Source organism: Dendrobium catenatum, unplaced genomic scaffold, assembly GCF_001605985.2.
Source record: "Dendrobium catenatum unplaced genomic scaffold, ASM160598v2 fragScaff_scaffold_1495, whole genome shotgun sequence".
Taxonomy (NCBI): domain Eukaryota; kingdom Viridiplantae; phylum Streptophyta; class Magnoliopsida; order Asparagales; family Orchidaceae; genus Dendrobium; species Dendrobium catenatum.
Window position 1 is genome coordinate 24,382 of NW_021319957.1, and position 13,807 is coordinate 38,188.

General features: G+C 42.2%; 2 protein-coding genes across 2 annotated transcripts; one reads left to right on the plus strand and one right to left on the minus strand.

Annotated features, from left to right (window-relative positions):
* Nucleotides 1–1,262: 1,262 nt before the first annotated feature.
* On the minus strand, nucleotides 1,263–2,290 carry LOC110098070. Its single transcript, XM_020824779.2, has one exon. The coding sequence runs from the start codon at nucleotides 2,198–2,200 to the stop codon at nucleotides 1,550–1,552; it is 651 nt and encodes a 216-aa protein (XP_020680438.1). The 5' UTR covers nucleotides 2,201–2,290; the 3' UTR covers nucleotides 1,263–1,549.
* A 4,175-nt stretch (nucleotides 2,291–6,465) lies between these two features.
* On the plus strand, nucleotides 6,466–7,329 carry LOC110098071 (uncharacterized mitochondrial protein AtMg00810-like). The gene has a single exon (XM_020824780.1). It carries the CDS (start codon nucleotides 6,466–6,468, stop codon nucleotides 7,327–7,329), a length of 864 nt encoding a protein of 287 aa, XP_020680439.1.
* Nucleotides 7,330–13,807: the final 6,478 nt, after the last annotated feature.

Genomic DNA, 13,807 nt, shown 5'->3' on the forward strand with positions numbered 1-13,807 from the left:
TTAGTTATATAGTATGAATATGGAACTAAATGTGACTCTTTGCTTTGTATGAAATAGTCCAACGTTACTTAGAAGTTTTGTTTTGTATAGTTTATATAGCTTCTTGCATTCACTCATGATAAAAGCTCATGAGGGATAATAAAGACATATGAAATTGATGAAATTATAATAATATGGTATCTAATTTAATTTAAGAGTCTTATATTAATATTTATTATTTGTGATTAAGTTTAATATTTATTTAATATTAAATAATTAATTTAATTTATACTATTATAAAAACTTAAACTTGCTGGTTTTAAAAAATCCGGGCCAATTCGCCGTTTTACTGGTTGAACTGGCGATTCTTTCCAAAACCGGCTATTTTAGATCAAAGCCGGTTTTCAGATGGGACCGGACCGGCCCTCAGATCAATTCACGGTGGAACCGGTCGGACCACCCGGTTCGGTCCGATTTTTAATGCACTAATCATAATATTTGATTAAATTTTTTATAAGGATAAAATTTAATTATTTAAATCTATTTTAATTTTAGGATCGATAGGAAACAATTTTTTTATGACTTTGACTGCGAACATTGCTTTATAAATAAGTTAAAGAGGAAATTAAATTATGCAAATAAATATATTTTTAGCATGGAAGGAGTATTTAAATTTTAATTACATTAAATATAAATAAATTTAAAACAATGAAAAGACTAGCAATCAATACACAAGCAGCCAGCACTACTCTGTCTAATTCAGATAGCGCCAAATAAAAAAAATTAAATATCTCCCTTTTTAAGAAGAAGCACCAAAAAGGCTATTTGGCTACAAGTAGATGTAAGGATTCAAAAAATCCAGCAAATTTAGAATTGACACATTCTGAGAGGTTCAAAATTTGAAAATAATTTGAGTATTTATTACATACAAATCAATTAATTATATGAATGATGAAATTTAATACAATTTATATTTAATATGCAATAAAATTAAATTAAAATTCACCAAAATGATAAAATTTAAATCTAAATTTCGTCTGTTAAATTTAAATTAAATGTCACTCAAATTTTGTCTCAAACAGAGTCAACATATAAAAAGAAAGAACAGAGTAATCTTTCACATGGAAGATAAACAAAATTATTATTTTTCTTTCTTAGATACTCTCAATATAAATATGCGCATGTTTTTCTTTTTTTCCTTGAAAAAAGGAGATTTTTGTTTTTAAATTGATCTGATAGCATTGAAGAGAACAAGTCTTTACCATTCAAAAAGTTAACAAAAATGAGGAAAAAAAAAAACCAGTTTTACATTGAACAAAAAAGCAATTTTGACCTTCAAGTTACAAGAAGAGCCATTAAATCCTAGAGTTTTCCAACAAGTTGCAATCTATTATCACATCAAGAGAAAAAAAAAAAAAGAGAGAAAAAAGAAGATATATCATACAAGAAAAGTGAAGGAACAGGGAGAGTCTGTATTAGGGCAACACAGAATCCTTACAAGAGAAGTGAAGAACGATCCTATGAATTTGTCTCCAACAAGTCAAAACCACCTATCTCCAAGATCGAATCTTTAGTAGTTCCAGACCCCCCAAACCCTCTCCCCAATAAAGCTCACAAGCCTCCTCACCGAGCTCCGGCCATCGCCGCCATCGCCGGTGACCTCCACAATCCTATCGTAATCCTCATCTTCTTCCTCTCCCACATTATCATCATATCCCTCATCATCCCCATCATCATCATCCACCCGATTACTCACCTCCAGTGCGGCGGACGAAGCTGACGGAACACTTTCCTCTCCGGGATCCTTGTGGCGGTTGCCTCGGCGGCGACGTCGGCGGCGGGCAGAGGGAATAGATTGAGATTCCAGAGATTCTTCGACGGCATCGAGGATGTGATGGATTAGGTGGTGGTTGGGGGAGGCGTTCCAGCGAGCCCAGAAACTTTTGTAGCAGCCGAAGCAGCCGCAGCCGAGCTCCGGCGGGTGGCTCTTCCGTTGTTGGTGAGGAGATTGTTGGGGCTTATTCTTTCCTGAAGCTATATCGGTGGGAAATCCCGTGGCCCCGTCGGAAAGGAGGTAGACGAGGACTTCTTTCTCCTCGGGCGAGAGGGCGGCGGCGAGGGTGAGGAGAGCAGCGGGAAGGGCGGCGAGGAAGTCCCAGGGAGAGGAAGGAGGAGGCGAAGGATGGATTCTCTTGCCTTTTCCATTGTAAAGCTTCTTCATCAATTTCTCTCTCTTTCTCACTCTTTCTCACTCTTCTCCTACTTGTGGAAGCAGAGTTTATTAATGGGATGAGTCCTGGTTGGGAAGGGCTCCAGATAAGAGTTTATATATCTTATTAGTAAAATCCAACTAACCAAGCAGCATCTAAAGGATGATATTTTTTTTATTTTTATTTTAAATGCTTTTTGGGATAATGTGAAATTTAGAATTTTAAATATTTTTATTGTATCATATATTTGTATTTGTAATAATATATATATTTTGACATTTATATGGGAGTGTTTAACTATTCGAACATTGAATTATTAAAGCTAATTTGTGATATTTGAATACTGAACTTTATTTATTAGCATAAATTTTATGATTATCTGTTCATTTGTGTAAGCTAAATTTGATATTTATATCAATTCTTAAAATTTAAATTAATAAAAAAATTAAATCTTTTATAAATAGCCATTAAATTTTTTTATTTTAGGGAGATAATTTTGTATGAACTAATAAATTAAATGCTATTTTTTGGGGTAAATTTATGATCATTTTATAAAAAGGAGGGTCTTTTGAATTTAAATTGGTTTAAAAAAAATTAAAAAGGAGCGAACACGGAACTCAATTATCCGGTTTCTATTGACATGGTTACTGCATCTTCCACTAAACCCAAATCATTAACACGAGCTGGAGCAGAGCCCATCGGCGTACAGCAAACCCGTTATCCACCTTCTCCTGCCATCTGACTACTTTATAACTGTCAAGGGGCAATGATGTAATTGCACCAAGTAACTCTTTCACTTATTTATACTAGTGTAATGAAATTAGTTAATGTAATGAAATCATCCATTTCACTGTTCATCTTCTTCCTGCTTTACTTCGTGTTGGTGCTCTTCGGTCTGTTTGATCTCTTCTTGGTATCAGAGCTGATTGCCTAACGGCTCCTCCGCTCCATGGCTGACTCAACAACCTCCGCTCCCAGCACTCCCTCAGGTGCAGCGGTCACAGCCGATCTTCCCGCAACCTCCACAGACGTTGTGATCCCTGCAACTCTCAAGTTTCTCTTAGCAAATATTAAGAACGTAATAAACGTTCAGCTCTCACCAGAAAACTATCCAACATGGAGATCAGCGATCTACAAATTGTTCGCTGCAAATCATTTTTCCGGTTATCTCGACGGAACCATTCTACCTCCACCCAAACACCTTCTTACAGCCTCTGGTCAGCTCTCTCTCAACCCTCAACACTCCACTTGGACCTTAATAGACCAAAATCTCTCCGTTGCTCTATTCTCTACGATCTCTCCACCTATTCTTCCCTACATTCTCACATTGGATACCTCTGCTTCCATTTGGAAGACACTAGAGCAACGATTTTTCTCTACTAATCGCTCTAGAGTTATACAACTCAAGAATGAGCTACAATCCCTCTCCATGTTAAACAAGACCATGACAGACTACCTGGCGTCCGTCAAAACCACGGTAGACAACATTCGAGCTGCTGGAGGAACCGTGGACAATGAAGACATTCTTCATCATATCCTTAATGGCCTTCCGCCATCTTATCAGTCTTTTAAAACCACCATTCACAGCTCTCTGCATCCCATTTCATTGGATGAGTTATATTCTCTCCTTCGAAGTGAAGAGGTTCATCAAACCACAGATGCTCTCCGTGAACTTTCATTTTCTACAACATCTCCTTCAGACGGACAAGTTGCTCTGTTTTCCAATCAAGGGAGATCTCGCGGACGCTCCTCCTCTAACCGTGGTCGTGGTCGCTTCTTCTCCTCCAATGTACCTCGAACTGCATCACGCACTCCATGCTTTGATGGTGAATGCCAAATTTGTGGCAAACGTGGCCACTCGGCCACCAACTGCTGGCACCGTGGAAACTTCAATTATACTCCGTCTTCCACCTCCAGCGTTGCTCTGGTTGCTGAATCTGATTCTTCTCCATGGTACCTAGACAGCGGAGCATCAGCACATCTGACACCGGATCCTCTTCCCCTTCAGCAATCCACCCCCTACATTGGCCGAGACCAAGTCCTTGTTGGCAATGTTAATCCACTTCCTATCCAGAATGTTGGTAATGGTCTTCTTCCCACACCTACCCGTAAGCTCGCTCTTACTCTATTTCACGTACCACGTTTATCACATCGTTTAATCTCCATTTCCAAACTCACCAATGACAACAATTGCTCTATCATTTTTGTCAAATTCGGTTTTCGTGTTAAGGATACGAGGACCAATCAGTCTCTACTCCGCGGACGATGCCTTAATGGCTTATATCTTATTCCTTCCCAACCATCAATCGTCGCAGCTTCAACTACCGTTGCTCCGTCTTCTACATCTATCACTTGGCATCGCCGACTTGGACACCCAAATATCAAGACTATGACTGCATTAGCTAAAGCTTTTCCCTCACTTCATGTTACGTCTTTACGCTCTTTATGTAATTCCTGTGAACTTGCGAAGAGTCACAGGCTTCCCTTTTCTCCATCTAAACATGTATCTAAATTTCCCCTAGAATTAATACATATGGATGTTTGGGGTCCATCCCCTGTTCTTTCTTACGATGGTTTTCGCTACTTTCTTATTTTCATTGATGATCATACCAAATACACCTGGCTATTCTTACTTAAACAAAAATCCGACGTTGCTCTCTGTTTAATACGCTTTCTAACGTCAATCGAAAAACAGCTAAATCATACCGTTCGCACACTGCGTAGTGATGGCGGCGGTGAATTTAAAAATAAAATAATACAGGACTTCACTGCATAGCGTGGCATTACACACCAAATAACTTGTTCTTACACTCCACAGCAAAACGGAGTCTCTGAACGAAAGAATCGGCATCTCCTAGAAACCGCAAGAGCTCTTCTAATTGATGCTAATTTACCTTCTTCATTTTGGTCGGATGCCGTCCTCACCGCAGCTTTTCTCATTAATAGATTACCATCCACAAATACCTTCTCTAAATCTCCATATCACCTTCTATATCAAACTCCACCTGATTATTCATCTCTTCATACCTTTGGCTGTCGGTGTTTCCCCTGGACCAAACCACTCTCCCCTCACAAACTAGCTCCCCGATCTATACCCTGTATTTTTCTTGGTTACACCCTCAATCAAAAAGGATTCAAATGTTTTTATCCTATCACTCAAACAACGATTTCCTCTCGCCATGTCAAATTCGATGATTCTATCTTTCCGTCTATATCTTCACTACCCACAGCCCCACCTCCTTCCTCCACTGCTCTACCCTTCTTCCCTCCAATTTCAAATTCAAATCTTTCTTCTTTACCCTCGTCTACCTCCTCCACCACCTTTTCTATTCCTACCATCTCTTCATCTCCAACCAATATTTCCACTAGTCCTACCACCTCCTCGTCAACTACTACCAAACCTCCTCTTCAACCACCTCCCCATCATATGGTCACTCGAGCTCAAACTGGCCACCTTAAACCTCGTATCATTTTTGATCTCTCCCATACCTTACTTTCTACTCCTTCCTGCTTTACCAGTGCCAACAAGTACCCCAATTGGCGCAAGGCCATGTCTACGGAATTTCATGCTCTTCAGACACAAGGCACATGGTCTCTCGTGCCACCTCCAGCGAATCATCAAGTTATCGGCTGTAAATGGATCAACAAGTTAAAATTTCTTGCAGACGGCTCCATTGCTCGCTACAAAGCGCGCTTAGTTGCGCAAGGCTTCAAACAACAGTATGGTGTCGACTACCTTGAGACCTTTAGTCCGGTTGTTAAATTTGCAACCATCCGAATGTTTCTTGTAGTCGCTCTTCACCACGACTGGCCAATTCATCAGCTAGATGTGATGAATGCATTTCTCCATGGCAAGCTCGATCAACCCGTCTACATGTCTCAACCACAAGGTTTCGAAGATAAAACCTTCCCAGATCATGTCTGCTTGCTACATAAAGCCATCTACGGCCTTAAATAGGCCCCTCTGCTCTGGTTTGCTACCTTGAGTACTTATCTCAAAAACCAGAATTTTCTCATCAGTTCGGCAGATCCTTCCTTCTTTCATTATCACAAGGATCATCTTCACATATATATTCTGGTATATGTTGATGACATTCTCATCACCGGCAATGATTCCTCTTCCATTACTTATTTGATTTTAAATCTTCAATAGAAATTTCAAACTAGGAATCTTGGGCATCTTTCCAAATTCCTTGGCATTGAGTTTCGTCGTTCTACGGCCGGTTATCATCTTCATCAGCACTCATACATTCAGGATCTTCTACACACGGCCTCAATGACCAATTGTAAACCTCTTCTTACAGCTCTACCATCTAAGTATCCTGTTGATAAAACTCTTCAGCTCCCGTTTGGACAACCAGATCTCTTTCGTAAACTCGCTGGCTCACTACAGTACCTCACATCGACACGGCCGGATATAGCTTTTGCTGTCAACAAGTTGTGCCAACATATGCACAATCCCCTTCTGGTTCATTTTCAACTGCTTAAACGCGTCCTGCGTTATTTAAAAGGTACCTCACATCATGGTCTCTTTCTTCCCAAAACGGACCTGTCTCTCTCTGCCTACTCTGACTCTGACTGGGCGGGTGACCAACTCGATCGCAAATCAACTACTGGCTACTGCATCTTCCTAGGATTAGCTCTTCTTTCCTGGTCCGTTAAAAAGCAGACGACAGTTGCCCGCTCATTTACTGAAGCAGAATACCGTTCCATGGCGGCTGCCGCAGCCGATCTCATTTGGACCAGACGTCTATGTGAAGATTTTCAGATCAACCTCTCTTCCACTGAGCTCTTTTGTGACAACATCTCTGCCATGTCAATAGCCTGCAATCCCATTTTTCATGCTCGAACAAAGCATATCGAGGTGGATCATCACTTCATCCGGGACTGCATTCAATCCAACCAGATAACGGTTCGTCACATCTCCACCACCGATCAACCAGCGGACATCTTCACCAAGTCTTTATCATCCGCTCGTCTTTCCGACTTACGCACCAAGCTTCTTGTTCTACCGACCATCAGCTTGCGGGAGGGTGACATGGTTACTGCATCTTCCACTAAACCCAAATCATTAACACGAGCTGGAGCAGAGCCCATCGACGTACAGCAAACCCGTTATCCACCTTCTCCTACCATCTGACTACTTTATAACTGTCAAGGGGCAATGATGTAATTGCACCAAGTAACTCTTTCACTTATTTATACCAGTGTAATGAAATTAGTTAATGTAATGAAATCATCCATTTCACTGTTCATCTTCTTCCTGCTTTACTTCGCGTTGGTGCTCTTCGGTCTGTTTGATCTCTTCATCTATTTCGAAGGGAAACCGGATCTTGCTACTCCGATTTCTTTTTTTTTTTTTAATTTTTTTATTTTCTAAAATTCTATTATTTTTTAATTTAAAAAAGAAATCGGAATAAATTAATCAGATTTCTTAAGAAACCGCTAGAAAACAGAATTTGTTAATCCTGTTAAGATATTATAATTGTTCTTAAATATATAATTAAATCCGATTTATTAAAATTATAATTGTTTTATTAACATTTTAATAAAAAATAAATTAGATAAAGTTTTATTTATTATCACATTTTTCACTGGTCGTATAAAAAATAAATTAAAATTTTCTTAATTAAATTAAATAGAAATTTTCACCCGTGAAGATATGGCATAATAAATAAAAGTATATTTTATTATAATTTTAAATTATATATATATCTATATATATATATATATATATATATATATTGATAATAATATTATATATATATATATAATATTATATATATATTATATTATATAATATAATAATTTATATATATATTATAATATTATAATATAATATATATATAATTATATAATATATTAGATAACGTCATGCGAAAATTAACTTGATCGGGCACGAATCTCGAGGCAAAAATCAAGTTGGAAACTTCAAAAATTAAATCCGGGAGCACCTGAACTCCGATTTCAGCGAGCTTACAGTCAAACTGAGCGTCTCGGAAATACAAATCCAACGACACAAATTCGACCAATCCGCGTCCAAATGGGTCCGAATCAAGGACCCGAAGCTCTTTTAGAAGGTTCAAACCGCAATTTGAGTTACCAAACGATCTTCGATTTTAACGAGCTTACACGAATCGAGCGAATCGACGAGACGAGTCCAAACGAGACGAACATCCACAGAATCCAAAATCACTAAGGCTTTCAAATGTCCAACGAACGGTGCACGATCGTAGGATTCATATCGGCCGTCCATTCGACCACTCCCTATTCGCCCCTGATCTCACGCCTATTTACGGGTCATGTCACTCCATAAAAATATATAATAGAGCCTCATTTCTCATGAGAGGGGAGCTCAAGCAAGAAGAGAAGGAAGAGGAGAAGGAAGGGAAGGAAGAAGCTACTCTCGACCACCGCCGGAACCTCGCCGGACCACCAGGAGCCTCGCCGGACCACCACAGGAGCTCGCCGGAGCCCTCGCCGGACCACCGGAGCCTCGTGGACCACGTCGGAGTTTCGCCGCACCACCATCTCAAGGCCTGACGTTCAGGCCGACGTGCTACTAATGCCTGACATTCATGCCCACATTCTGCTCAAGGCCCGACTTTTAGGACTGATTTCTTCATCTGAGCCCTCACCTTCTCAGCAAAGCCCTCACATTCGTCAAAGGACCTCACAAACATCTGAGTCCTTCACCTTCACCTGAGGCCTCCTCCTTCGCCAGAGGCCCTCATCTTCGCCAAAGGCTCTCTCCTTGCTAGACTACCACCTTACGCCATGTTTTGTCAGAACACATTTGAGGCCTAGACTTTTGCTGGGCACTACCTGACGTCACAGAGTTCTACCAAGTACCAGCCCTACTACAACGGTCTTTCAGACCCCAGTCTCCTACCGACCACGTCCTTCAGGCCTTCGTCGCCTAACTATGTTCCTTCCGACCTCCATTAATAGACGACGTCTTTCTGACCCCGGTCTCCTGCCGACTACGGTCCTTCCGACCAGACAAACATGTATATGTTATTCCTACTATGTAATGCAATCTGCATGATGTGCATTTGTTACATAAATCCAAGGCCTTCTCCCAAGGAAGAGCCTCATTTGATACAACTACAAATACTAGTGGATTATTCAAACTGGGCACAGGCCCCGTGGTTTTCCACCTTTTAAGGGTTTTCCACGTAAAACTCTGGTGTCTTCTATGAATGTTTCACCCCTCACTTTTCTGCTGTGTGCTGGATCTTTGTACAATGCTAAGACGTTAAACCATATATATTCCTCACTACCGCTGCGAATATTCCAGAACAAACAGTTTGGCGCGGTCTGTGGGAAAGTGATTCCCGACTGGGGGGGGCATTTTTGCTCCAACCTCAAAAGGTTATTCAACTGCTATGATGCATCAATGCCATTGGACTCAGATCAGGACTGGGGGCAACCTTGACTACAATTTTAGTCAAGAAGATCCCTCCAATACTTCAACATAGAGATGAATTTTCAAGGAAATTCATTCAAAATCCAAGGATACTTCCAATCAGATATATGATTTATACAGTCCCTTGATGGACTTCTACCCTAGGCAATGTCTTAATCTTGACCTGAAAAGGAAGTAACGGTCTAAAGATAGCCATTCCTTCACCTTTGATTCGATACACGCGGCGTTTGCCCCCTCCAATAAAGAAAAATCGATCCCAGGGGGATCCGATTCGACCTCTTCCACACAGGTTAACGTCGTCGAACAAAGGCTCGACATACAACCTTGGATAGGTCTTACATCCTTGGTGGATTCTCCCGACCTCTTCCACACAGGTTAACGTCGTCGAGCAAATGCTCCGACATACAATCTCGTAAAGGTCTTACATCCTTGGAGGATTCTCCCGACCTCTTTCACACAGGTTAACGTCGTCGAGCAAAGGCTTCGACATAACAACCTCGAAAAGGTCCTACATCCTTGGTGTATTCTCCCGACCTCTCACACAGGTTTAACATCGTCGAGCAGGGCTCCGGCATACAACCTCGGAAGGTCTCACATCCATGGCGGATTTCTCGACCTCTTCCACACAGGTTAATGTCGTCGAGCAGAGCTCCGGCATACAACCTCGAAAGTCTCACATCCTTGATGGATTCTCTCTACCTCTTCCACATAGGTTAAGGTCGTCAAGCAAAGGCTACGACATACAACCTCGTATAGGTCTTACATCCTTGGTGGATTCACCCGAGCTCTTCCACACAGGTTAACGTCGTCGAGCAAAGGCTCCGACATACAACCTCGAAAGGTCTTACATCCTTGGTGGATTCTCCCGACCTCTTCCACACAGGTTAACGTCGTCGAGCAAAGGCTCCGACATACAATCTCAGAAAGGTCCTACATCCTAGGTGGATTCTCCCGACCTCTTCCACGCAGGTTAACGTCATCGAGTAGGGTCCGGCATACAACCGGAAAGGTCTCACATCCTTGGTGGATTCTCTCGACCTCTTCAACACAGGTTAACAACTCGATCAAAGGCTCCGGCATACAACCTCGAAAAGGTCCTACATCTTGGTGGATTCTCCCGACCTCTTCCACACAGGTTAATGTCGTCGAAGCAAAGGCTCCGCATACAACCTCAGAAAGGTTCTCACATTCCTTAGTGGATTCCCGACATTCTTCCACACAGGTTAACGTCGTCGAGCAGGGCTCCGGCATACAACCTCGGAAAGGTCCTACATCCTTGGTGGATACTCCTGACCTCTTCCACACAGGTTAACGTCGTCGAGCAAAGGCTCCGACATACAACCTCGGAAAGGTCTCACATCCTTGGTGGTTCTTCCCGACCTCTTTACACAGGTTAACGTCGTCGAGTAGGGCTCCGGCATATAACTCAAAAAGGTTCTTACATCTTGGTGGATACTACCCGACCATCTTCCACACAGGTTAATCGTCGAGGCAAAGCTCTGACATACAACCTCGGAAAGGTCTCACAATCCTTGTGGATTCTCCCGACTCTTCCACACAGTTTAACGTTATGTCGAGCCAAAAGCTCCGACATACAACCTCGGAAAGGTCCCTACATCCTTAGTGGATTCTCCAGACCTCTTCACACAGGTTAAACGTGGTTGAGCAAAGGCTCCGACATACAAACCTCGAAAGGATCCTACATTCTTATTGGATTATCTCGATCTTTCCATACAGGTAATGCATCGGGCAAATGCTCCGACATACAACCTGGAAAGGTCCTACATCCTTGGTGGATTCTACCGACCTCTTCCACACAGGTTAACGTCGTCGAGCAAAGGCTCCCGACATACAACCTCAGAAGAGTCCTACATCCTTAGTGGCATTCTCCAGACCTCTTCTACACGGTTAACATCGTCGGCAAAAGCTCCGACATACAACCTCGGAAAGGTCCCTACTCCTTGGATGATTATCTCGATCTCTTCCATACAGGTTAACGTCATCGGGGCAAATGCTCTGCCACATAACCTTGGATAGGTCTTACATCATTGGTGGATCCAATTATTGGTTAATATCATCGAGCAAAGCTCTGACAAATAACCTCGGATAGATTATACATCCTTGTTAACGACACAGAATTCCGTCATTGGACTTCTGCACAAAGTTTAAATTTCTATCTATTGTTGAATTTCCTCCTGTCGCTGAATTTTTTACCTTTACAGCAGGACTTTCGACGTCGGACTTCTCCCTATACGTCAGACTCTTTCTCAGTCAGCAACTCTCTACTCGTCGTTCGCACTTCAGCCGTCGCTAACTTTCATCGGTCTTTCTGCCCAAGGCCGTACTTCTACCTGATGTCGACTTCTCCTACTATACGGACTTCTGCTCATTGAAGAACTTTCGTCGGTCCTCCCCATACGTATGACTTCTGCCTGTCGTCGACTTTCTACTCGTACAGCGGACCTCTTACCCCGTCGTCGGACTTTCAGCCCGTCGACGAACTTTCATCGTTCTTCTGCCCAAGGTCGTACTTCTACCCGAACGTCGGACTTCTCCTACTCGTTGGACTTCTGCTCGCCGACGAACTTTCGTTCGTCTTCCACCATACCGTGGACTTCTCCCTGTTGTCGGACTTTCTACCAGACATGGGACTTCTCCATGTCGTCGGACTTTTGCTCGTCAGCGGACTCCTACTCATCATCGGACTTCTATTCGTCGATGAACTTTAGTCGGTCTTTACCCGACCTCAAGTGCTTCTATCCGACAACCGAACTTCTTCCTACCATCAGAACTCCACACTGATCTCTCGAAGTGAAAAGGAGAAAGGGAATCTCCGGACTTCCTTGCAGAGAGAGGGGCCTTGGAGACCAAGGAAAGCCTCAATTTGTAAGGATAAGGAGAGAAGAGAGAAGGGGGAATCTCCGGACTTCCTTGCAAATAGAGGGGCCACGAAAATCGAGGAAGGCCTCAGTATAAGGGACAGAGGGAGAGAGAAAAGGGAATCTCCGGACTTCCTTGCCAAAAGAGGGGCCTCGAATAAATCGAGGAAGGGCCTCAATAGTAAGGAAATAGGGAGAAGTCGAGAACGGTGAGAATCCGACTTCCTGCCAAGAGAGGGGCTCGAAAAATCTAGGGAAGGCCTCAAAGTAGAACAAGAGGGCAGAAGAGAAGAAGGGAGATTCATTACGTACTTCCTTGCAAAAGAGGGGCCTCGAAAAATCGAGGGAGGCCTCAGAGTAAGTCAAGACATAGGGAGAGAGAAGAGGGAAATTCTCCGGAACTTCCTTGCCAAATAGAGGGCCTCGAAAAATCAAGGGAAGGCCTCAATTGCTAAGGACGCAGGGAGAAGAGAAGAAGGGAGAAATCTCCGGACTTCCCTTCCAAAAGAGGGCCCTCGAAAAATCGAGGAAAGGCCTCATAGTAAGTGACAGAGGGAGAGGAGGAGAGAGAGGTAAGAAGAAACAGAAAAAGAGAGAAAAGAGAGGAGAACGGGCAATTTTTCTAAAAAGGCCCTAGGGTGGGCCTATTTATACTTTTTGAAGAGAAGAGGAAAAGTTTCTTCTATAATTTTCCAGCCATTTTTAATCTTCTCACATTTTTTTGGAATTTTTTAGAATTTTTGTTTCGAATTTTTTGGTATTTTCTGAATTTTTCAGAATGTTTTGGGTTAAAAAATTCTTATGGGTGGCCCCACAAAAAAAAATTAAATAGGATAGCCGCGCAATGCACTAGTTCGGCCTGCCAAGCCTTGTCCGGGCCCGATTTTTGGCACGGGATAATCCAAACTTAGGACATTTTTTGGCGCCTCAGGAACGTTTTCTCGACGTTCCGGACTCGAATTTATGACACATGGAAGTCGACGGGCTATCTATCTGATCCAAGTTTCTTCAAATATCACTTTTGGAGAGAATTTTTTTACGATTTCGGCAATGTTAAAATTTCATGGAACCAGTATTTTCCGGACTTCCTAAGCTTCGACAATGAAAAATAGGGGGCGAACTGATACTCTATGCAAAAATTTAGAACTGATCGGGCAACGAATCCGAGAGCAAAAATCATAGTTGAGAACTTCAAAAATTATAATCCGGGAGGCACCTGAACTCCGATTTAACGAGTCTTACAGTCAAGATGAGCGTCTCGGAAATACAAATCAATCGAACACACAAATTCGGACACCAATGCGTATCCA

Excerpts from the sequence above, each read along its gene's own strand:
- LOC110098071 (XM_020824780.1), top strand. The coding sequence starts at position 6,466 with ATGACCAATTGTAAACCTCTTCTTACAGCTCTACCATCTAAGTATCCT.
- LOC110098070 (XM_020824779.2), bottom strand. The coding sequence starts at position 2,200 with ATGAAGAAGCTTTACAATGGAAAAGGCAAGAGAATCCATCCTTCGCCT.